Source organism: Equus caballus, chromosome 5 (assembly GCF_041296265.1).
Source record: "Equus caballus isolate H_3958 breed thoroughbred chromosome 5, TB-T2T, whole genome shotgun sequence".
Taxonomy (NCBI): domain Eukaryota; kingdom Metazoa; phylum Chordata; class Mammalia; order Perissodactyla; family Equidae; genus Equus; species Equus caballus.
The window spans coordinates 11,288,368-11,314,795 of record NC_091688.1 but is presented as its reverse complement, the minus strand read 5'-3'; the positions used below and the strand labels follow the sequence as shown (position 1 = coordinate 11,314,795).

The 26,428-nt window shown below is 36.4% G+C and overlaps 1 protein-coding gene across 11 annotated transcripts in view; it reads left to right on the top strand.

The window, feature by feature from the left end:
- Nucleotides 1–25,788, top strand: part of COP1 (COP1 E3 ubiquitin ligase) — a 246,122-nt gene extending 220,334 nt beyond the window's left edge. For all 11 annotated transcript variants that reach the window (XM_070267732.1, XM_023640594.2, XM_023640597.2 and 8 more), the window contains 2 exons: nucleotides 23,224–23,268; nucleotides 25,450–25,788. In XM_070267732.1, coding sequence (XP_070123833.1) covers nucleotides 23,224–23,268; nucleotides 25,450–25,467 — 63 coding nt within the window. In that variant the 3' untranslated portion in view covers nucleotides 25,468–25,788. The remainder of the gene's footprint in view (nucleotides 1–23,223; nucleotides 23,269–25,449) is intronic.
- Nucleotides 25,789–26,428: the final 640 nt, after the last annotated feature.

Sequence of the window (26,428 nt, the reverse complement as noted above, 5' to 3'; positions counted from 1 at the left end):
TCCTCGGTACACAGTTGTATATTTTTAGTTGTGGGTCCTTCTAGCTGTGGCATGTGGGACGCCACCTCAGCATGGCTTGATGAGTGGTGGCATGTCCGCACCCAGGATCCGAACCAGCAAAACCCTGGGCCGCCAAAGCGGAGGGCAAGAACTTAACCACTCGGCCACAGGGCCAGCCCCCAAAAAAGATTAATTCTTAACAGAAAAAAAAGTTTGGGGCAGGGAGAAAACATGAGGTTCTGGTGATTCTGGTGGAGGTGAATCTTCTTCCTTTTCCTTCCTCTGTGTGTGTGTATGTGTGTGTGTGTGTGTGTTGGTCTACACACATGTATCATTCTAAACTGATACTTAGACATGATTTCTGACTACTTTGAAGTCTGAGTTGTTGACGTATTAAGTTAGCCTTTAGAAATGGTAAAATTTCTTAGAAGAAGCTCTACAAAGAAAATTGTACTTGCTAGACCAATCTATATGTGTACATGGCTATTTTCCCAGAGAGAGAAGCAGTTTATACCAAAATATTTTTAACGAATGCTAATGTTCATATTTATTTGGTAGAGACAGATTCCAATGGTAAAATTATTGGGCTGATATATTTTGTTTATATTCATGATCATATTAAGCTCTTTTTTTAGATAACATTTGAATTTTATATGTGCTCGTGTCTTCTGTTCAGTTTATACTACCCCTTTTAAAATCTCGTCATAAGGTATAGGAAGTGTCCAACACTTAGAGCACCATGAGTTTGCCATAAAAAAATCTGGTCCACCTTGTCTTAGAATGATTATAAAAAATCTTCAGTATGGAATGTTTCCATTATTTATTCAGAAAAATCTATTTATAAAGCTTAAGAATTTTGGAATTGAAAATATGTCAAGCTACCAAATCTGGAAGTCCTTTTGATTAGTAGTATAGTTCATTTCCTTCTATTAGGTAAGTTAGTTAAGAGCTGGTATTTGTTTGAATGAATCAAAAAAATTGAAGTATATGAAGATAATATGATATTTTATTGAAATAATGACCCATTATTCTATTAATCATAGATTGTGACTATATCATTCTATTGATATTGATCTTTATAGTTTAGGATTAGAAAGGGATTTGGCATTCCTAAGCAAGGATACCAGTGGGGAGGAAAGAGAAGATTTGGGTTTAACTGGATGATCTTGAAACTGTTCCCTTGTGATAAAGAAACTCCTATCTCCCAGATCTTAGATTGGGATTTTGGGGGAAGGTAGTGGCCTGGCAAGCCTTATATACTGACTGTAGAACGTTCTCTCTCTCCTTGGTTCTGTGGCCCAGCCCTTTCCTCTAATGACATCCCTTGAAATCATACTTAAAGGGAAATATAATAGACAAAATTCTGCATGCAAGAAGGCTTTTAAGAATCTAGGTATGTAAGATTTGAAATGTAATATCTATATATAATGTATGAGAGCCAAGACTCCCCTGTCCATATCAAATGCTCACCTAAGACCCCTTCCTCCTTCTGTTCTGATTTTGAATATTCATGTCGGCGCAAGGCACGTGACAAGCTTACTGAATCGATATGCTGCAAATCAACGACTGGTGTATTGCATCAGTCTTCACAAGTGGATTTGTAGCTTTGCTGTTCCATAGGTGTGGCTTTGAACAAATTAAGTCTCTCTAAGACCATGTTTTCTCTTTGTAAATTGAGGATAAAAATAGTATTTTCCTCAATAGGTTACTGTGTGGATTTAGTGAAATAATTTGTATAAAGTCCTTAGCACAGTAACTAGCCATAGTGCTCAACAAATGGTTATGTGATGATGATAGAAGTTTGTTTTTTTTTTTTTTACTATCTCTGTAAGATAGTAAAATGAGACAATGGTAAAATGAGAATATTAGGTCACAAAGTTGTTTATTATCTGTCTTACAAGTACAGTTCAAACAACTAATTCGCTCAAGCTTAGATCCTTTGTAGAATGCAGGGAGAACTAATTGTAACATTTTAGTTTAAAGAGTAAGACCTCTTATTGATAGGTTGTGATTTTGTATTCATTCTTTCTTAGACATGTTTACCTATATTTTTACCAAGTCAGTTCTGAAAAACCACATGCTGAAAGAAAGGTCAAGGACAAAAACTGTTGGGTTTACAAACGGCATTTATTTAAAACCTTTAAAGATCATCTTGGGGGCTGACCCCGTGGCCGAGTGGTTAAGTTCATGCACTCCACTTTGGCGGCCCAGAGTTTCTCTGGTTTGGATCCTGGCACCGCTTATCAGGCCATGCTGAAGCCATGCTGAGGCAATATCCCACATAGCACAACCAGAGGCATTTACAATTAGAATATACAGCTGTGTACTGGGGGGCTTTGAGGAGAAGAAGAAGAAAAAAAAAGAACATTGGCAACAGATGTTAGCTCAACTGTCAATCTTAAAAAAAAAAAAGATCATCTTGGAACCTATGTTTGAATAGCTTTGTGTGGGCTCTCACATACTACCCACATCAGCATAGATTTGTGTCTATATTAAGGTAAATGAACACTCTGGTCAAATTGGGGGACTCTCCTGATGAATCAAATCCAGACAAAAATGAAATGCTTGTAACTCCAAGATCCAGAAAGAATAGAAGCTTGATCAAAGAAGAAAATCTATTATAAAGTGGTTTTAATAGAAGAATGATTATGCATATCAAGAAAGCCACTATGGCTCAATAAGTTAAACGACAAAAATGCCAGCACTTCAATTATTTTCTCTCTTTTATATTTAAATCAGAGGGTACTGTGGGGAAGTATATGAAGACTTTGGGATGGTTTGAAGGAAGTAAGAAGGAGTGGAGAAATTGGACAGTTGAATAGTATCGCTTAACAGAGCATTGATGGAAGAAAAACTGTTAAGAATCTCTGCATATTATATTTGCATCTCATCTCAAGGGAGAGGAAGAGGATGTTCATAAGGCAACTGTATATATATCATGCATAAACAGAAAAGCTGAAAGGGCAAATTCATTTGAAAGTGTTCTGAGGCTGCAGGATCCTGAGTGAAAATCAGATTTGACTGTACACAGAGTCTGTGAACTCCCACGTAAGGAAAAAAGCCATTGTGATTTTCAGTCGTTGTGTTGCATTTTGAATACAAGTATTACCACCCTTCCACCTCACCCCAAAGAGAGAAAACATGAGGCAAAAGCCCTACTTCTAGGTCTGTAATCTTGATATGAAAAGAGCCTAAAGTATTTGTGGTCTTTTATTTGCAGTGACACTCCAGTCATCACTCCAAATTAGCACTCTCTTCTGGCAATGAGAAAGCAAGATAAGTGTTCATAAAAAAGAGAATAACCAAATAAGACAAGAGACTCTATGGAGAGCATGTTAAGGAATAAACAGATATAATGTAGATCGTGAGCTGTTCTTGTTTGAAGCCTGGTTACCTCAAATTTTTATATACTTCTTCCTTTATATTTATTTGAGGAAGAATATTAAATTCAGCCATCTTCCTCACTGTTCTGTGTCCTCTGGGGGAGTTGTATTTACAAATACTATATGTTGTACTTAGTGATTTACCATTTTCATTGTCCCAAGTCCTTGTCTAAAGAGTTAAGAGGATATACAGTTTTAACTTGGCAGACACTTTAAGAAGAAAAGTAAGTGCTTATAGCACAAACTGTTGAAGACAGAGCACTTTTTTACCAGCTATCTCAACTGTAGCTCTTGCTTTTAGAGGACAAATGTGAATAGTATTTCAGTGTACTTTACATTTGCCATGTTACTAATAGAGTGTTCTACCACTTGAAGGGGCGATTTGATCTTCAAGATCATACGTGTAGGCTCACTCCACCTCCCATCCCCACATTAAAATTTTCAAGGCACTTAATTCCTTCCTTAGTTCTACAACACAGACCATAAGTTTGTTTTGGGAGAGGAAATGTTTCTGAATTTTCTGAGATCCTTCTTTGGCAAGGTTCTGCTTTTAAACATCTAAGTTTAGATGGGGGGCGGGGGAGGGATGTCGTTCATAGCTTCTGTCTTGAGTAGTGTTCTGATTAAGAGTACTGGAGTCAGGTTGCCAGGTTTGCTTCCTGTTGCCACTGAATATTAGCTCTGACGCTTTGGGCAAGTTACCAACTTTTCTGTGCCTCAATTTCTTCTATGAATTCAGAATACTAGTATGTTCTGCATAATATTGTGGAATAAAATTAGAAAATATATGGAAAGTATTGAGATAGGTGGGAAACTCAAGGTAAATGATCAATCAATAAATAATAAATGTTGCTGTCATCATCTTCTACATTTTATACACAAATCCACGTAGCTGGACAATTGGACTTGTTTTTAATTTGTCAGATATTAATTTTGCAATATGCAAAATATATTCTCTGCATTTAGGTGATTTACAACCTAGTAAACATAAGCATTTATAAACAAATAACTATGGTATAACCCTGAATGAAAGAAATCCTTATAAGAGAATTACCCCTGAAAGTATTGACCCTAGAGATCAGAGATTACTTCTAATTTGGAAAATTATGGAAGGCTTTTTGAAAATATCGGCTTTTGTGCTGAGTTTCATAAAGACATAAAGAGTTTCAGAAGGCTTAAGACAGAGGGAGAGGACATGTCTGGACAGAAGACCATAAACCAGCTTCTGTTTAGTACCAACCAGGCATTATATACTAAGTACTATCTTAATTCAAAATCATCACCATAAATCTTTTAAGATAGGTACTCTTGACCTCTGTTTACGGGTGAAATTGAGGGTCAGAGAGGTTAACTGATTTACCCAAGATAGCACAAGTAAATAAGGAGTAGTAGAGATGGAATTTGAATCTAGGTCTAAATGGCTCTAAAACCCACATCCTTGGCTACACTGCCTTCGGCTAGAGAACAGTATGAACAAAGGTGTAGGTGAGGGAAACGGCAATAGATGTTTAGGAAACTTCTAAGAGAATAGTCTAAGAAGGTGGGGTAGAAATCTCTTGGGGAATGAGGCTGGAGAGGTACCACATTATATAGTCTTGAATGCCATACCAAAAAAAAGTGTGGGCTTTCTTTTGTATGCATTAGTAAGCTCCTAAAGCCCGCGGTACGGGGGATGAGACAATCACATGAGAACATTTTCTTTTTTTTTTATAAAGATTTTATTTTTTTCCTTTTTCTCCCCAAAGCCCCCCAGTACATAGTTGTATATTCTTAGTTGTGGGTCCTTCTAGTTGTGGCATGTGGGACGCTGCCTCAACGTGGCTTGCTGAGCGTTACCATGTCCCCGCCCAGGATTCGAACCAATGAAACACTGGACTGCCTGCAGTGGAGTATACGAACTTAACCACTTGGCCACGGGGCCGGCCCCAGAACATTTTCATAGCATCTGCAGAGTACATTGTAATGAGAGGAGATTGAAAGTAGAGTCCAGTTAGGTAGATTATTAAATAACTTAATCAGTATTTTTTCTGTATTCAGTTTCCTTTTAAAAATGTTAAAGTCAACCTCACATATTACAAATATGTTTAAAGGTATTTCAGTATAATCACTTCAAAAAAGCAACTTTTGCACCTTGTTTGAGGATACAGTTATTTTCTCCCCCCTATTAGCATACAACCTGAAAATCTTTTTTGCTTTCTCCAAGAATTTCACTTGCTTAACTTAATACATGTGAATTGAAGAGCTTTGTTAAGGGATAGGATTAAAGAAGATGACTCTAGGTGCTTGAGGGATGGGGATGAGGGGGTGAGACATCACTGAGGCAATAGAATACCAGTGGAAAAATTAGTTCTGTCTTTTCCTTGCCACTGACTCCTTGTTATCCATAAATAAAACCCTAACTCTGGTCTGGGAGAATTAGTTTGCATATTTGCCCCAACCTGTTGTTCTCATCTCATCAGCTGATACACAAGCTGATTAACAATTTCTCATCATCCCAAAACACCATTTTTTTCCAAACTCATTGCATTTTCATGACCTTGTGTCTTTGCCTAAAAGATCTTCCGTCCTTTCTCTTGAGGAATTTCCACTGTTATTCTTCCATGTTCCATTTGTGGCCTTGTCTATGAAGCCTTTCTTGTCTCTCCTAGGTAGAGGATCACTTCCCTTTTTGCTTCCGCAGTTCCGCCTTTGAACTTTCTATTTCTTATAATAATATAGTAGTTTTCTGTTTAAAAATCTGTTTCCCCTGCTAGTCTATAATCTCAAGACCAGACATCATATCTTACTCATCTTTAGAACTCCAGTACCCAGCACAGTGTCTGGCATATAATATCTACCCTAATGATGATAAATGGATGTATAATGACAAGTGAATAAAATGGCATGAAATTAATAAACTTTATGCTGAATCCACTATTGTATCATGAACGTGCTATGATAATGGACATTTATTCTCTCTGTGGAAGTAATTTGGAGAGTTACCTTATCACCTTGGAGATCAGGGAAAGATTTTTCCAGAAGCTTCCATCAAAGCCAAGTTCTAAAGGCTGAGTTAGCTTCAGGGACTTGTGGAAAGGCCCTTTACACTACAGATTTGACCATTAGGTAGAGTTGCTTTTGATGTCACCAATACCATTTAATTCCCAAATTCAGTAACCTGTTATTACTAGGCAATTTTTTCATCTTCTCATGATTTTTGACCATTTTGGCTACTTCCTCTTTCTTAAACTCTTCTTTTAGCCTCAGCTAGAATCAACTTTCCCTCATTTAAAAAGGATCACTTATAAAATACATACTGTATGCCTGATATTTCCATACGTATCTTGTTTGATCACAACAACAACAACTCTATTAACTCAGATTTCTTCCCTTCATTTCCCACTTTCCTTCCCTTCCCCTCCCATTAGCTCTATTAGCTCAGTTTTATGTTATGGTTGAGGAGACTGAGATTCAGAGAGGTTAAGTAACTTGTCCATGATGACATAGTTTGGGAATGTTAGAGCTTGGAACTCAAGTGTTTCTGACTCCAGTGACTGTTTATTCCACTACGCCACTCTGTCTATATTTTGTTACATGGTTTGTTAATTTGATTTTAGGGAGATAGATTGTCTGGTATAGTCTGGCCCATTTTATCCTGAAGGCCACTTGCTCACATGTGTGGGGAAACAGAATTGAACTCTCTCAAGTTGGTTTTTCTGTAAGAGAAGCCCAGAGCCTCTCTTAGGTGATCATGGGGCTTCAAATTGAGTATAAAATATGACTTGTCACTTTAACAAGGATGAGATCCCAAGTTGAAAGTGGGTTCCTTGTTGCCTGAAACTCAAGATAAGGAGAGAATAGAATCACCAGCTAAAAGTTCATGATTCTTTACATCTTGAGAAAGCCCTGAAGGTATGCTTGGTCTACCATACAATTGAAGTTCACAGTAATGATGCTAGTTTATCTGGGAAGATTTCGCATTTGATCATAGTCATTGCTTCAGGGACTCAGAACAGCCGGGTGACAGTTACTCACTTTTCCCCCCTTTTTGGTACTGTTTAAATTTTTACCACATGTATGTATTACATATTCATACGATATTTTTTTAATTGAGGTCATAATAGTTTATAACTGTGAAATTTAAGTTGTACATTATTATTTGTCAATCACCATATATATGTGCCCCTTAACCCCTTATGCCCACCCCCTGACCCCCTTCTCCTCTGGTAACCACTAATCTGTTCCGTTTGTCCGTGTGTTAGTTTACCTTCCACATATGAATGAAATCATATGTGTTTGTCTTTCTCTGTCTGGTTTATTTCGCTTAACATAATGCCCTCAAGATCCATCCATGTTGTTGCAAATGGGGCTATTTTGTCTTTTTTATAGCTGAGTAGTATTCCACAGGGGGCACTTGGGTAGCTTCCATGTCTGTCTTGGCTATTGTGAATAATGCTGCATTGAACACAGGGGTGCATAAGTCTCTTTGAATTGTTGATTTCAAGTTCTTTGGATAAATACCCGTTAGTGGAATAGCTGGGTTGTATAGTATTTCTATTTTTAATTTTTTGAAAACTCTCCATACTGTTTTCCATAGTGGCTACATCAGCTGGCACTCCCACCAGCAATGTATGAGGGTTCCCTTTTCTCCACATCGTCTCAACATTTGTTGTTTTTTTGTCTTGGTAATTATAGCCATTCTAACAGGTGTAAGGTGATATCTCACTGTAGTTTTGATTTGCATCTCCCTAATGGTTAGTGATGTTGAACATCTTTTCATATGTCTGTTGGCCATCTGTATATCTTCTTTGGAAAAATGTCTATTCAGATCCTCTGGCCATTGTTTGATTGGTTTGTCTTTTTGTTGTTGAGTTGTATGAGTTCTTTTTGTATTTTGGAGATAACCCCTTATCAGATATATGATTTGCAAATATTTTCTCCCAGTTGGTGGATTGTCTTTTCATTTTGTTCCTGGTTTCCTTTGTGTTGCAGAAGCTCTTAAGTCTGGTGAAGTCCCATTTGTTTATTTTTTCTTTTAGTTCTCTTGCTGAGTAGACATTGGATTCAAAAAGATCCTCCTAAGATTGATGTCCAAGAGTGTACTGCCTATATTTTCTTATAGGAGTTTTATCATTTCACATCTTACCCTCAAGTCTTTGATCCATTTTGAGTTAACTTTTTGTATATGGTGAAAGGGAATGGTCTACTTTCATTGTTTTGCATGTGGCTGTCCAGTTTCCCCAACACCGTTTGTTGAAGAGACTTCCCTTTCTCCATTGTATGTTCTTACATACAATGATTAGCTGATTAGCTGTTCATAGATGTGTGGTGTTATTTCTGGGCTTTCAGTTCTGTTCGGTTGATCTGTGTGCCTGTTTTTGTACCAGTACCATGCTGCTTTGATTACTATAGCTTTGTAGTATATTTTGAAGTCAGAGATTGTGATGCCTCCAGCTTTGTTCTTTTATTTCAGGATTGCTTTAGCTATTTGAGGTCTTTTGTTGCCCCATATGAATTTTAGATTCTTTGTTCTGTTTCCGTGAAGAACGTCATTGGGATTCTGATTGGGATGGCACTGAATCTGTAGATTGCTTTAGGTAGTATAGACATTTTTACCATGTTTATCATTCAATCCACGAGCGTGGAATATCATTCCATTTCTTTATGTCATCATCGATTTCTTTCAGTGATGTCTTAGAGTTTTCATTGTATAGGTCTTTCATCTCCTTACTTAAATTTATTCCAAGATATTTATTCTTTTTGTTGCAATTGTAAATGGAATTGTATTCTTGAGTTCTCTTTCTGTTAGTTCATTATTAGAGTATAGAGATGCAACTGATTTTTGTAAGTTGATTTTGTTCCCTGCAGCTTGGCTGTAGTTGTTGATTATTTCTAATAGTTTTCCAAAGAGTTCTTTCAGATTTTCTCTATATAAAATTATGTCTTCTGCAAATTCTGAGAGTTTCACTTCTTCATTGCCTTTTTGATACCTTTTATTTCTTTTTCTTGCCTAATTGCTCTGGCCGAAACCTCCAGTACTATGTTGAAATAAGAGTGGTGAGAGTGGGCACCCTTGACTTGTTCCTGCTCTTGGAGGGATGGCTTTCAGTTTTTCCCCATTGAGTATGATTTTGGCTGTAGGTTTGTCATATATGGCCTTTATTATGTTGAGGTACTTCTGTACCCATTTTATTGAGAGTTTTTATCATAAATGGATGTTGGACCTTGTCAAATGCTTTCTCTGCATCTATTGATATTATCATGTGGTTTTTATTCCTCATTTTGTTAATGTGATGTATCACGTTGGTTGCTTTGTGGATGTTGAACCATCCCTGCATGCCTAGTATAAATCCTACTTGATCATGGTATATGATCTTTTTAATGTATTGCTGTATTTGGGTTGCCAGTATTTTGTTGAGGATTTTTGCATCTGTGTTCATCAGTGATATTGACCTGTAATTTTCCTGCTTTGTCTTGTCCTTGTCTGGCTTTGGGATCAGGGTGACGTTGGCCTCATAGAATGTGTTAGGAAGTGTTCCATCTTTGTCAATTTTTTGGAAGAGTTTGAGAAGGATAGGTATTAAATCTTCTTTGAGTGTTTTGTAGAATTCTTCAGAGAAGCTATCTGGTCCTGGACTTTTATTTGTGGGAGTTTTTGGTTACTGTTTCAATCTCTTTCCTTGTGTTTGGTCTATTCAGATTCTCTATTTCTTCTTGTTTCAATTTTGGAAGGTAGTATGAGTCTAAGAATTCATCCATTTATTCTAGATTGTCCAATTTGTTGGCATATAGTTTTTCTTACTGTTCTCTTATAATACTTTGTATTTCTGTGGTATCCATTGTAATTTTTCATCTTTCATTTTTAACTTTATTTATTTGTACCTTTTCTCTTTTTCTTAGTGAGTCTGGCTAAGGGATTGTCAATTTTGTTTATCTTCTCAAAGAACCATCTCTTAGTTTCATTGACCCTTTTTACTGTACTTTTGGTTTCAATTTCATGTATTTCTGGTCTAGTTTTTATTTTCCTCCTTCTGCTGACTTTGGGCTTTGTTTGTTTTTCTAATTCTGTTAGGTGTGGTTTAAGATTGCTTATTTGAGATTTTTCTTGTTTGTTAAGGTGGGCAAGTATTGCTATGAATTTCCCTCTTAGGATTGCTTTTGCTGCATCCCATAGGAGTTTGTATGGTATATTTTCATTTCTATTTGTCTCCAGATATTATTTATTTCTCCTTTACTTTCTTCAATGATTCATTGGTTGTTCAGTGGCTTGTTATTTAGTCTCCACATACTTACGACTTTCCCAGCTTCTTTTTTGTAGTTGATTTCTAATTTCATAGCATTATGGTCAGAAAAGATGCTTGATATGATTTCACTCTTGTTAAATTTATTGAGGCTTGCCTTTTTTCCCCAACATATGGTCTGTCTTTGAGAATGTTCTGTATGTACTTGAGAAGAATGTGTATTCTTCTGACTTTTGATGGAATATTCTATGTATATCTATTAAGTCCATCTGGTCCAGTTTTTCATTTAATTCCACTGTTTCCTTGTTGACTTTCTGTCTGGATGATCTATCCATTGATGTAAGTGGGATGTTCAGATCCCCTACTATTATTGTGTTGCTGCTAATTTCTCCTTTTAGGTCTGTTAATAGTTGCTTTATGTACTTTGGTGCACCTGAGTTAGGTGCATATATATTTATAAGTGTTATATCCTCTTGGTGGAGTGTCCCTTTTATCATTATATACTGCCTTTCTTAGTCTCTCATTGCCTGTTTTATCTTGAAGTCTAGTTGGTCTAGTGTAAGTATGGCAACACCTGCTTTCTTTTGTTTGTCGTTGGCTTGGAGTACCATCTTTGATCCCTTCACTCTGAGCCTGTGTTTGTCTTTAGAGCTGAGATGTGTTTCCTGGAGGCAGTATATTGTTGGGTCTTATATTTTAATCCATCTTGCCACTTTGTGTCTTTTGATTGGAGAATTCAGTCCATTTACATTTCAGGTAATTATTGATATATGAGGGCTTAATAGTGCCATTTTATCACTTGTTTTCCAGTTTTTCTGTATTTCCCTTGTTTCTTCTCCCAGGTATTTCTGATTGCCAATGCAGTTTGGTGGTTCTCTGTGATGGTATTCTCAGTTTTCTGTTTATTTATCATTTGTTGTCTGTGTTCTGATTTTTTTGGTTAGTAGTTACCATGAGATTTGTATAAAAGATATCATAAATGAGATAGTCCATTTTCTGATAGCCTCTCATTTCCTTAATCTAAGTAGGTTCTATCCCTCCCCTCTTCCCTGTCTAAGTTATACTTGTCACAACTTATTCCTTTTTGTGTTGTTAGTTGGTGGTTAAAATAAAGTAATTATAGTTATTTTTGATGTTTTCCTTCCCTTTCTCTTTAGTGTTGTAAGTAAATGTTTGCTAATTTGTTCTGATAGAGAGCTGCAATTTTCTGATTTTGTCTGTCTGTTTATCTCCTTGCTCAAGGCTTTGTAAACCCTTTCTCCTTTTTTTCAATATGAGGAAGGACCTTCTCGAGTCTTTCTTTTAGGGGGGGTCTTGTGGTGATGAACTCCCTCAGCTTTTGTTTATTTGGGAAAATTTTTATTTCTCCATCATATCTGATGAATATTTTTGCTAGACAGAGTGTTATTGGCTGAAAGTTTTTCTCTTTCAGAAATTTGAGTGTATTATTCCACTCTCTCCTAGCCTGTAAGGTTTCTTCTGAGAAATCCACTGAAAGGCTAACAGGGGTTCCTTTGTAAGTTATTTTCTTCTACCTTGCTGCCCTTAATATATTTTATTCATCATTGACTTTTCCAGTTTTACTAATATATGCCTTGGAGACGATCTTTTTACATTTATGTAATTAGGATTTCTCTTAGTTTCATTTACCTATAGTTCCAGCTTCTTCCCCAAATTTGGGAAGTTCTCAGCTATTATTTCTTTGAACAAGTCCTCATCTCCTTTCTCCCTGTCTTCTCCTTCTGCAATACCTATAATTCTTATGTTACATTTCCTAATTGAGTCGGATATTTCTCGGAGAATTTCTTCATTTCTTTTTAGTCTCATTTCCCTCTCCTCCTCCATCTGAAGCATTTCTATATTTTTGTCCTCCAGATTGCTTATTCTGTCCTCCATAATGTCAGCTCTGTTATTCAGGGAGTCCAGGTCTTTTTTTAATCTCATCCATTGTGTTTTCATCTCCAACATCTCTGATTCCTTTTTCTTTATAGTTTCAATCTCTTTTGTGAAGAATTCCCTTTATTCATTAATTTTGCTCCTGATTTTATTGAAGTGTCTGAGTTTTCTTGTAACTTGAGTTTTTTTTTTTATGATAGCTATTTTGAATTCTCTGCTGTTTAGATTTTAAGTTTTTGTGCCTTCAGGATTGATTTCTGGGTACTTCAGGATTTTCCTTCTGGTCTGGAGTGTTAATATACCTCTTTGTGCTATTTGCTATGGTGGACTTGTGCCATTGAGTAGTGGTAGTATCTGGTCTCAGATTGCGTCTGCTGCCATTCAGGGAGGGTGGCAGGAGCTATGTCTTCTGAGCCTGCTGCAATCCCTGGCAGCTGTGTCTGTCTTTCGAACCTGTGCTGATAGTGCCATCTGTGTTTGCCCACTGGCTGTTGTTGCCTCAGGCAGGAGGGGAGGGGTGCTTTCTTTTGTGTGTCTGTTCCTGGGCGTTCCTGCTCTGCATCTGCTGTCTGCTCTCCTGGGCTGCTCTGCTTGGTGAAGACATTCATGCAGAGGCTGCCCTTCCTCACCCTGCTCAGAGTCTTGTGCCGCCTGCCACTCTCAGTCCCATGCCCTAGATTGCTGCCATTTGGGGAGCAAGAGGAGATCCCCTTAGTTCCTTCCAGTGGGTCCAGTCCCTCCACCTTCAGATGTATGGCTTTGTGGGTCTCTCAGACGTTTATTTCATTGTGTGAATGTCCTCTGTTGGTTTATAAATGTTCTTTTCATTGTATTTTGGGTAGGGAGTCGCTGGGAAGAGCTCACTGTGCCATGATGCTTATAATTTTTTTTAAGAGAGAAAGAAAGGTGTGACAACAATCCCTAAGGAATGGTGCATTATTGTTCCCATTTTTTAATCCAGCAGTCTTGCTACACTCTCTTTTTAATTTTGATTATCCATTTCTACACTCTTTGATTTTTTATATATACAATAATATGATCAACAAACAATGAAAGCTTAATCTCTACCTTTCCAATTTTTATTTCTTTATATCTTTTATTTGTTTTGCCTTATTCCAATGGCCAGGACCTCTAGTATAAAGTTGAATAGACGTGATGGTATCTGTCATCCTTCTCTTGTTACATAGGGAAAACTTTCAAATATGTCACCCTTATGTGCAATGTCTGCTCTAGGATTTTTGTAGATACACTTATAAGATAGTTTCTTTCCATTTTCCGCTTGCTAAGAGTTCTTACCTTATTATTGCTTTCTTTTCTATTTATTGAGGATAATGTAATATTTCTCTTTTAAATATTGATGTGATAACATTTTTATATCTAGTATTAATCCAATCTTACATGATTGGAATAAGTGCAATTTGGTCAAGATATAATATCCTTATATATTGTTAAAATTTTGTTGTTACTATGTTTTGGGTAGGATTTTTAAATATATTTTCCTGAATAACATTGGCTTGTAGTCTTCCTTTTTTGCCTTGCCCTTGCCACATTTTGATTTCATAGTTATGTTAGCTTCATAAAACAAGTTAAGGCATGATCCTTTCTTTTATATGGAAAAATTTGTCTAAGATTAGAATTACTCCTTTCTTGAATATTTGGTTGAACTTGTAGGTAAAGTCGTGTAAGCCTGAGGTAGAAAAAATTTTTGACAGTTGATTCTTTTTTTCAATGCCTGTAGGATGATTCATGTTTCTTATGTCTTCTTGATCGATTTTGGTAAGTTTTTTATAGGAATTTTTCCACTTGGTTTAAATATTCAAATTCATTAACGTAAAATCTTTTTTTGTTTCCATTTTTTCTGTAAAATTATTCAATATTCTTATTCTGAGAGAAGTAGAAGTCAGTTTAATACAAACTTAACATTTGGAAAAAGAAACTAAGGAAAGGGGTATATTCTGAGTTTATTTAATAGGTTTATATTACTTCTGGTTAAGAAAAATGTTGTTTATCATCATGGGTACCAAGGCTTACACATAAAACCATCCTTATTTTATGGGAGCCTCTGGTCCATGAACTTGATATATCTGTCAATTTATTTAGATTTTATTTAATATCTCTCAGCATTGTTTTAGAATTTTCAGTGTGCAGGTCTTACTTATATTTTAGGTTTGTCTCTAATTGGTTCATGTTTTTGCTGCTATTATAAATGATTGTTTAAAAAATTCCGTTTGCTAATTATTCGTTCCTGACTTATAGAAATATATTGTCTTTGATATAGTGACTTTGTATCTGACAACCCTGCTAGCTCCATTTATTCTAGTAGCTTTTTTTAAGATTTGTTAAGATTTTCAACTTAAGCAATCATGTCATTTACAAATAAATACAATTTTACTTTTCATTTCTGATCTGTATGCTTTTTCTTTCTTTTCCTTGACTGTTGCACTGGGTACGACCTCTAATAACAGCATTAAATAGAAGTGGTGAAAGCAAGCATCCTCCCCTTGCTCCTAGTCTGAGAAGAAAGAGTTCAACATTTCACTGTTAAGTATAACATTAGCTGGAAGTTTTTCATAGGTGTTCCTTATCACCTCGAGGAAATTTCTCTCTCTTCTTAGTTTGCTGAGAGTTTTTATTATGAATAGGTATTGAATTCTATCCGTTGCATTTTCTGTGTTGATTGTGATTACATGATTTTTCTCTTCTTTTCTGCTAAGGCGGTGAATTGCATTCATTATTTTTTCTTTAATCTGGATAAATTCCATTTGGGCATGATGCATTATTCTTTTTCAATATCACTGAAATCTGTTACTGGTATTTTGTTGAGTTTTGACATCTGTTTATGAAGGCAATTAGTCTGTAATTTTTTAAATAATGTCTTTCTCTAGCTTTGTTTGACTTATAAACTGCATTTGGAAGTGTTCCTTCTCTATTTTCTGACTTACTTTCTTCTGTCATCTTTAGGAATTTGCATCTTTCATACAATTTATTCATTATCTGTCAATTTTATTAGCATAAAGTTGTTTATATTAGTTCTCTATCTTTTTAATATCCGTTGATGTCTAGTGATATCCCCTCATTCATTCTGATATTGTTAACGTATACTTTCTCTCTGTTTTTGTGGAGATATATCAATTTTGTTTCAAGAATTAGTTTGGTTTTCGTGTTTTTATTTTTTTGATTTCTACTCTTTATTACTACCATGTTTATACTTATGCCGTGTGTACTTTGCTTTATTCCTAGCTTCTTAAGCTGAAAGTTCTTGCATCATTGATGTTAAACCTTTTTGCTTCACTAATATAAGCATTTAGAGATATAATTTTCTATCTAAACACTGTTATAGCTGCATTATACAAATTTTAATATGTTTTCACTATCTTTTAGTTCAGTATAGTTTCTCATTTCCCTGTGAGTTCTTATTTGAGCCCTGGGTTATTTAAGAGTGTGTTTTTTAGTTTCCAAATATTTGGGGATTTTTCCAGGTGTCTTGTTGTTGTTTTCTACTTTGCTTCTGTTTGGTCAGAAAACATACTTGTATAATTTCAGTCTTTAAATCTATTGAAGTTTGTTTAATGGTCTGGCACATGCTTCTCTTGCTGAATAGTTCAGATGTCCTTGAAAATAATGCATATTTTTGCCCCTTAAGTAATATGTTATGTAAATATTAATTTGCTTAATTTGTTTTTGATAGTATTATTCAAGTCTTTTATATCTTTATTGATTTTCTGTCTACTTAACTTTGGGACTTATCTGTTCCATTCAGTTCTGTCAGTATTTGCTTCGTGTATTTTGATGCTCTGATTTAGATAAATATGCATTTAGGATTTTTTTAAAAAATAAGTTGACCCTTATTTAATTATAAAATGTCTCTCTTTATCCCTGGTCATATTCCCTGTCCTGAAGTCTACTTTTTCTATATTAGTAGAGCCATCCCAGCTTTCTTAAGATTAATGTTTGCATGATATATTTTTCTTCTCCTTTTACGTCTTTTTTTTTCAGTGGGTATTTCGTGTGGATATCATAGAGTTGGTCTCGCTCTTTTAGGAAGTCTTATATCTCTGCCTTTCAATTATAGTATTTAGACCACTTACATTTACTTTTCAATATTGTTGGGTATTTGTGTGTCATCTTGCTATCTGTCCTGTCTGTTCTATGTCCCCATGTTCCTCATTCTATTTCTTTTTTTTTTTTGAGTATTTTTAGAATTCACTTTAATCTCCTTTACTAGCTTACTAGCTATACTATTTCTTTTACTTTTCTAGTAGTTTCTCTAAAGTTTATAATATTCATGTTTAACTTATCACAATCTGCCTTCAGATTACACCACTTTGTGTGTTATGGAAGAACCTTACAATAACAGACTTCTCTCTTCTCCTTTTATGCTGTGTACTTCTGCTATCATACATGTTACTTCTGTGTTAGAATAATCATAATACATTGTTATTATTTCTACTTTAAATAGAAAATTATTAAGAAAATAAAAACCAAGGAAGTAAATATCTTTTATATTTATACACATATTGATCATTTCCAGCACTCTTCATCCTTTTGTTTAGATCTGAGTTTTCATGTGGTATAAGAACTTCCTTTAACAATTTCTTACAGCACAGATCTGCTGCTATCTCAGCTTTAGTTTACCTGAAAATATCTTTATTTTTGAATAATATTTCTAGATTGACAATTTTCTTTTTTCTTCGTCTTAAAGATATCGTTTTACTGGCTTGCATTGCTTCTGATGACAAATTGGTAGTCTTGTTCCTCTCTATATAATGTGTGTCTTTGTCCTCTGGCAGTTTCAAGATTTTCTCTTTCTTACTCTTTTTTGTGCAGTTTATAATGTGCCTTGATGTGGTCTTTCATTTTTTTTTTCCTGCTTGGATATTAAGCTTCTTAGATTTGTGGGTTTATAGTTTTCATGTTTGGAAAACCTTTAGCCTTATATCATCATATAATTTTTCTGTGTCTTCTCCTCCATTTGGGATTCCAGTTACAAAGTTTTAGATTGCATGTTGTCCTGTTGGTCACTAAAATGCGAATCTTTTTCTTTTTCCTTCCCAGCTTTGTTCGCCTCTGCTTCAATTTGGATTCTTTTTGCCAGTGTTGGCAAATTTGTTGGTGCTTTATTTATTGGTGTCTCTTCTGTTGTTATGCCCATCCAGTAAATTTTTCATTTCAGATAGTATATATTTTTCATGTGGAAAAATTCCATTTGGTTTTTATAATGACGTCTTCCATTTCTTTTCTCATTAAGTTTATTGTTTCCTTTACGTACTTGAACATAATTATACTTGCTTTAAAAGTCCTCATTTGCTACTTCCATTGTCTCTTGTCATTTCTGGGTCTGTTTCTATTCATTGATTTTGTTTGTTTGTTTTCCTGGTTATAGGTCATGCTTTTTGCCTCTTGACTGCTGTATATTGTGAATGCTTCATTGTTGAATGTCTGGATTTTGTTGAATTTTTTAAAGAGTATTGAAGTTTGTTTTGGCGAAAAGTTAAGTTTTTGGAGATAAGCTTGATTCTTTTGACTCTTGTTTTTAAGCTTTATCAGGGTGACTCTGAAGTAGCAGTAAGCTTTTTCTTAAAGGACCACATTGCAAATATTTGAGGCTTTGTAGGCCATGATATCTCTGTTGCAGCTCCTCAGCTCTGCTACCGTAGTATAAGAGCAGCCTTAGACAATATGTAAACAAGTGACTGTGGCTGTGTTCCAGTAAGACTGAAATACGAAATACAAGCAGTGGGCTGGATTTGGTCCAGAGACTACAGTTTGCCCATCCATGGTCTACAGAAGCATTTACTTAAGGCTAGTTTAGCCCTACTAGTAAAGCATGGCCCTTCTGGGGACTCTGCTAAATGCCCTGAGTATTCATTGAGGTCTCTTGACTCTGGCTGGTCAAATTCAGACAACTCCTAACCCTGTGTGAACTCTGGCGTTGGTTAATGTTATAGATTCTCAATAGTTGTAGTTTCTCTGTTCATTGTCATTTTCCTGGCCTTCTGTAGTTTCACCGTATGCATGTGCAGTTTATTATTCTGACATGCAGTCAAGAGGACCTCTGTGCAGATTCCTGGAGCTCTACTTCACGTAGCTTTCTCCTCTATGGTGCTTTGCCCTACAGATTCCAGCTGCCCTACAGATACCCTGAACTTCCATCTCTGTCTCCGCAACTTAGTGAGTCCGCTGTGGTCTGCTTAGATTCCTGTGCTCTATTTGGATTCCCCTTCTTACTGTGGGGTCCAGAAATTCCCTTCAAGCAGAAAGCCAGGGTGATTATAGGACTCACCTCATTTGTTTCTCTTCTCCTAGGGATCACAGTTCTGCACTGCCCGTTGTCCAATGTTATCTTATATATTTTGTTCAGTTTTCTAGTCGTTTATAGTAAGAGAGCAAGCCATTCCATTTATTCTGTCATGGCAAGAACTGAAAGTTTGTTTTTTTACATATTTATATCTATAGTAAAACTAACTCACATTTGAAATCAATTATACCTATATCTAGGAATAAATACCCCAATTGCAAACTAAGTGAATAATTGTTATTTCTCAACTTGCTCAGGATTTTAATGTATTAGCTATATAGGCACTTTTATAAGCAAGCTAGCAAAGAGAAAACTGTTCCAGTGGGTGCTCGTTTTGTTTCAATATAAGTTAGTATTATCACTAGCTTTATAAGCAAGTTGGTGTATGTTTGTGTATGTATCTTCTATTTCTTTAAAAGACTTGCTGCTAGTTTTTCCATTGTCGTTACTTAATCTCTTTATATTAAGAAGATAATAACAGGTACATTATTACCTAAACCTTGAGAGAGTTTTGCAGCAAAACTGCCGGTCTCCAAGAAAGAGGGAGAAAATAATGAGAATTAGTGGCTGGGGTTTTTATTTTATTTATTCATTTGTTTATTTATCTTAAGGAAGATTAGCCCTGAGCTAACATCTGCCTCCAGTCCTCCTCTTTTTTGCTGAGGAAAACTGGCCCTGAGCTAGCATCCATGCCCATCTTCCTCTACTTTATATGTGGGATGCCTGCCACAGCATGGCTTGCCAAGCGCCACCATGTCCGCACCGGGGATCCGAACCAGTGAACCCCAGGCCACCAAAGTGGAATGTGCGAACTGAACTGCTGCGCCACTGGGCCGGTCCCTGGCATTTTTATTTTGTTTGGCAAGTACAAACAACCCATTGACAGGCCAGTCCAGTGGTATAGTGGTTAAGTGTGCACATTCCACTTGGTGGCCTGGGATTCACGGGTTTGGATGCCATGATGAGTAGACATACACACTATGCATCAAGCCATGCTGTGGCAGTGTCCCACATACAAAATAGTGGAGGATTAGCACAGATCTTACCGGAGGACCATTCTTCCTCAAGCAGAAAGAGGAAGCTTAACTACAGATGTTAGCTCAGGGCCAATCTTCCTCACCAAAAAACAAACAAACCAACAAAAACACCCCATTGAACCAGAACTTATTTACATTAGAGCTCTGGCAGACTGCAGTTACAGCTAAGAATTACCAGTTATTCAAAATGTAAACAAGAATCACTCAAAACCTGCAGTAATAATCTTATACTGTAACTTCTCTACCTCCATGCTGAAGTAAAATACCTGGTTTTATTTTTCTGCAAAAATTATTTTATCTTAAGCCAATATCTGGCTATCTGAAAGACAGTTTAATCCTAAATCTCTTTTTTATAAATAAGTTCATGGTCTTTGGAGGGAGGGGCATACTGAGATGTGAAGCTATTATTTTTATTTCGTTGTTTGTCAATTTGAATAGTTTTTGAGTGTTTCTAAGAATTCTTAGGAGAGTCTGTCCACCTGTATGTTAGTCCCAAAAGACAATTCCAACTGGGCAGTCACTTCCTGTGTTGGCTTATTAATAATGAGATATTTGTCTGTCTCCACAGGTAAAGGTCTTTAGAGTTAACCTTCCAGTAACATCTAATATGGCATCACCTATTAATGCCACAGTAGTCCTGAGGTCACAAAATGACATTGTTTGTTCACATTAGATAGTTATCAGATGTCTTCCTTCTTGGATTTAGTGTAGTAACTGCACAGGCTTCAAACCCCTCTTATGTAGTGATTTAACTAGATTAGGTTCTCTTATTTATATTGAGCCTAATCTTTGTTATTGTATGGTAGTATACCACACTTTTCCAAGCTTTCCTTCTGCCAAGAATTAGAATTTTGAATTATGTAATATGTGATCTCTCTAACAGGCAGAAGTGGATTCCCCCCACCCTAGTCTGAGTCCTCATCTCCACCAGGTTTCTCTGCCTTCCTCCTTTGTATTCAAAGGTAACTAGAACCAAAATGGCAGAAAGAGAGAGGTTTGGGCTATAAATTTTTCATCATCCTGACGTTGTATTCTCATAGCAGAAGGAGCAGTTTCTGGTGACTGCAGCATCTAATGATAGTGGCAGTAGCTTTCTTAGAGTCTGTAGTCTTTCCTCAAGCAGGAACTAGATTGATCCGTGCTATTTGTAGCTGCATTTCTGGATAGTGTTCACAGAAGAATCGTTTCTGGGTTCTCTGGTGGCAGTTGTGATATCACAGAGGTTGTTTAAAGTTCTTGCTAGAAAGAAATCCGTATTACACCACACAGTGCCTCATTCTGTTGTTTTCTGAGGCAGCATAGGAATTCTGCCTCTTGACCAGCCGAGTGACTTATTACCCTAAGGATACCCAAAACTCACTCCAACCACTTTCTGAACTCAGGTCACTCAAAGAGTAGATAAATCTCAAATTTATCTTTCTGCCCCGTCATCCCACCCAACCCTCCACCCCCCGTGGAATCATTAATTCTATGCACATTCAGTCCTAGAAGTAGCCCATAATTTCCTCAAAGTGAATTTTGAAACTAATTCTAATAGAGAATACTATATTACCCATGGTACTATTTTCAAGAATACGTGTGCTGATTTAAAGGAAAACCTCAGCTAGGAAAATAGTGTAGGGGAGGAAAAAATTTCCTAACCCTCTTGAGTTCCCTGGCTAGATCTGAAAATTAAACTGACAGAGACAAATTAACAGGAGAAAAGCATGCAAATTTATTTAATGTAAGTTTTACGTGACATGGGAGCCTTTAAGGAAATGACGACCCAAAGAAACAGACCTGTGTATTTTACGCTAGGTTTGATGAAGAGTGGACAGTCATGTAGAAATGTGACAGGGCAGGCAGTATGAGGTAATTGTTGTAAGCCAGGGGAGACCTAGCAAGGCCTGTTTGGATTCTTCTTGGATCCCTTTGTCTCTGGCAATAAGGATGCTCCTTTACTCTGCGTATAGGGAGGGCACCTCTCACAGGAGGGTTTTATAACCTGACTCAGGGGAAAATGGTGAGAGGGGTGGGAGGTCAGAGAGCCCTTCCTGCTTCTGCCATTTTCTCAAATTCCTTCTGCTTAAAATAGTATGCTAAGGTGCCATATTTTAGGATCGTGTGACCTGAACGCCGTCATCAGCATTTCCCATGCCCACCCTCAGAAAAACGTGTCTTTATTCCTTCTTGATACAACTATGTCCATTGATGCTGTCACTACTGACTACATCCAAGGAATATTCTGATCCGAAAAGTGGGGGGGGATGGTAGAAAAAGTTATTTATTTCCTCTTAGACCACTAGCAACAAGATGAACGTTTTTCAAAAGTACCCTTAACGGGAATCAAAGGGAAAGTTAAAAAATAGAAATTTATAAGTTTGCAGAGCACAGATTTCTTATATCAAAGAAACTGCAGTTTACCTCAGATTGACTGAAGTCGCTTTCCAAGCATACTCATTAAGAGTTTTCTTCATCACTTTGCCATGAAGCCTGTAGGATATTCGGGCAGGTCCTGTCCTTCGTTGAGGTTTGACCACTTCATCTGTTTCTCATAGCTATTATTTGGACTTAGTCTTTCCATCAGCCATGTGGCCCTGTGGCAGTTTTGAGTCCGTTTACCTCCTTTTAGCTGCCTACTCTGAAAAGCAAAAAGACTTCTGTCTACTTCCATGTATCAGAGCTCTATTGGACTCTGTTTCCTGCAGAAGGCATGTCCTAACTCTGCCTACTTAATGAGATTCTCTCTGGGAAACTCAGTCATGTCTGTTCCTTTTCCCACCCTTCCTACTTTCCAGAGAAATCGTTTTTTTCCTAAGGCTTAGCATATAAAAAATACATTACCATGTGCATTCTATTTCAAGTAATCATCGAGGTTACTAATACTGAGTGATAGAATAATTAAAAAGAAAGATAGCCTTCCTTCTCCCAGATGAATATTTACATTTTTTTGTTTTCTTAATACCAAATAGCTATCCATAGAGATTTATGCCAAAGATGTTGGCAGCATTTACATCAATTACTGGTGTTTTATGGGAGAAAGTGAATGAAGGGGGAGGTTTGTGTGGAAAGGATTGTGCACTTTATTTTTCTCAAGTTATTCTTATTTATATTTTATTTCAGTCTTTGTTTCTCTTGACTTTCCTTCTCGTGGGAATCTGTTTATTTTTCTTTACATTTAAAAGTTTTCTACTCTGCTTCCAACTTTATTTTTTTGTTAAAATTTAATCATCAAAATATAGAATTTTGTGTTTAAAATTCACAGTTAAAAACATGCTGAAGTTGGTTCTCCACTTTAGATACTGTTGGTGTCTTAAAGTGAAGAAAGAAGAACAAAGCGGAAATCATTCTCTTATACTGCCCTCCAGGAAATCCTTCTCTGTACTTTAAAAGTTCTTGTTCTTTTCTAGGAGTCCAATGTGCTGATTGCTGCTAACAGTCAGGGTACAATTAAGGTAAGCTATTTTATCCATCTCTATTTTAAACTCAGATCCATTTTTAGACTATAACCATAACATGGAAATATAGAGTTATACTGGGCCTTAGTGGTCATTCCAGATCATGGGTCTCTGTCTGCTTGGAAATGGCTTTGATTGAAGGGAAAAGAATAGGTAGCTTGCAGCTCTGGAGAAGATGACAGTACTTGTTAGAGGTTATGTGAATGCTGAATGGATTGATAGGTGGTCAGAATGAAAATCAGAGGAAGACTCTTAAGCATTCACTGTGGGCCAAGCACCGTTTAGCTTCTCTTATGCCAGTGCAGCTGCCCCACAGGGCGTTCAGTGCACAAGGTCCAAGACGTAGCTGGAGATGCTTAGACGTTCACCAGATTTAAAAATCTCTCACTCTTCTTTTACTCTCCTCTTCCACATGTTTCTCTTCCTTCTCTTCCCTGACAAGTAAGTTTTTCCTCAGTTGCCAAGGGTAGAAAAGATATTTCGGTGATCAATTGAAAATTGATTTATCTTGTGATCATGCCATTTGTGTAATCTGCAAACTTACATGTCTCTTGGTACACAGTCTCAGTCACAAATTCATACATTGTTTTCCATATACGTTTTTTTCTAGTTAGGAGCTCCCAAGAGAGTAGAAATTTTGTTTAATTTGTACCATTGGATATTTATCACTTGGGCACGATACATTGGATAAATAAATCCAGAGCTAAGCAGTGAACTTTTTAAACAAAACACCATTTTGGAGGAGGTTTAGTACATGGGTTTGATAAGGACTTATTCTGTGACTACCAGTTCTTTCCACACATTCTCTGCTGATATAGGAATATCAGGACTTTTTTTTTTTTTTTTTTTTTTTAATATTTATCTATTTCCCCTGCCACTTAGGATTGATTTTGCCGTGGCTTCCCTTCCACTCATCCTGAGTAGAGAATGACCCAGCACCCAAGGGAGCAAATCCAAGCCTAACATATTGTCCATCAGAGATGAAATAAGCAAGCTCAAAGCAGAAGAACTGCACTGTTAGCCAGTCAAAGTAGTATACGTGGTGCACTGCTTTGTGTGCAGCTAGTTTCTCTATTTGGAAAGCCTGATTAGAGAGACATGGGCAACTTAAATGAGAGCCAGGCTTTTGAACTGTGATCAGCATTATGTTCTAGAAGACTCAGGCAAGATGGTAGAAGATCTTAGAATCTCTGTTTTAAGTGGCTCTCTACTGTCTCTAAAGTCTCTCTCTCTCTTACTCTCATGGCAAGGCATATATTGAAAAAGCTGCACCTTATTCTTCAACAAGTTTGGCCTTTGTGGCTATTGGGATTGCTAACATATCTGCAGAAGCTCAAAGCTACAGATGCACTTATAGAATCTCAGTGACAAATCTTACGATTTTGCTCAACAGCATTGACCTCTTATTTTGGTAGCCTGTTTGCCAAATATAAAGACAAAAAGCATTATGGAAACACAAGTGTAAGTCATGCCTTAGCAGAGGAGGAGGGGAGAAGTTCCTCCTTTAATTCCTTGCCACCTAGAATTGCAGTCTCCATGCAACATAGTCCTTTTTGACAGTGTCTCATAATTGTCTGCGTGTTCTATGTACATTCTTAGCCATTTCTTCTAATCTTTTTATAACTGATGATTGCTGCTTCTTATTTATAGTTTTAGCAATATCACAACTTTCTTGTGGGACAAGATACTACTTTAATAACTAACAAAATATCTTGACACCGGATGATTGACTAGAAAATGAATGAATCAATAGGAAAAGGCAAGATTTCAGATCCTGTAAACCTTGATCACTATAAACTGTTTATCAATGGAAGAAATAAATAGATTAAAATCCTAAACAGCAGTACTTAAAATTTTCTTAAGAACATGGAAAGATAACATATATCTCAAAAATGTTATTCCATGCTATGCATCAGCCAGTTCATTTATCCATTTGTTTTGTATAGTTTACTTTGAAGGCTCCCTAGTTAACTTGTAAATAACTAATCTGAAAGAGTTCGTGCGGCTGTTGAATTGGAAGTAAGAAAGGATTAATGTCTTATCCCTTCAAATTCTTTGGCATTTTAGAAGTTGAGAAAAGTTATTTGGTTCTCCGTTTATAGTATACTAAAGATTCATTAAACTCTTTCTATATTTTAAAACTATTTTATTGAACTGATCCTTTTTTTCTCCCATTAGGTGCTGGAGTTGGTATAAAGTGTTTACTCAAGTTAAATTGTACTTGATCCTGCTGAAATACATCTGCAGTTGACAATGAGAGAAGACAGAGACTGTCGTGTGATGTTTCTCCCCAAAGTCCTCATGGGTTTTGGATTTGTTTTGAGTATTTTTTCTTTTCCTTTTTTTCCCCTCTGTGACCTTTGGGACATTGGGAATACCCAGTGAACTCTCCACCATCAATGTAACTCCACAGACTTTGCTGCTGTTGTTGGTGTGGTTATCTAATTTTTGTGATAGGGAAACAAATTCTTTTGAATAAAATAATAAAAAATAATAAAAGTTTATTGAGCCACGGTTGAGCTGGAAAAGTTTTGTCAAATGTGGCAAGAGAGAATTTTTTCAAGAAGTAGCACACATGAGCTATAGAATTAATGTATCAGTGAATAATCTGTAAGGTTTATACTTCTCAACCTCTTTGGAATTATGCATATCAACATAAACAAAATATAAAGTGTATGGACTTCTTCCAGTGAATTTAATGTTTACAGTAGGTGAGAAGATTGATAACTTTACCTTATGAATTCCTTACTTCATTCTCTGACCAGATTTATATCATCAGCCAGTGCCATACTCCTCAGTCCCTCTGGATCTGGCCAAGGATCTAAAATTTTGACCTTGAGACCAGTTCAGACAGAAAGGGAATGTCAGTCTGTGACGGCTATCTCTTTCTTTGCCTTTGAAATGTAATTTATATGTACCATAAGCCCTAAATACAGACAAACCAACTTATTTTATAAAATCATAGCTATCAGATGGTCATAGTTATTGGTATCATCCTGGGCTGAACAGTGAGTTAGAGCAGGGGTCAACAAGCTTTTTCTGTAAAGGGCCAGAGAGTAAATTTTTTTCTGCTTTTTCTCCCCAACCCACCCCCCCAGCACATAGTTGTATATTTTAGTTGTGGGTCCTTCTAGTTGTGGCATGCGGGACGCCGCCT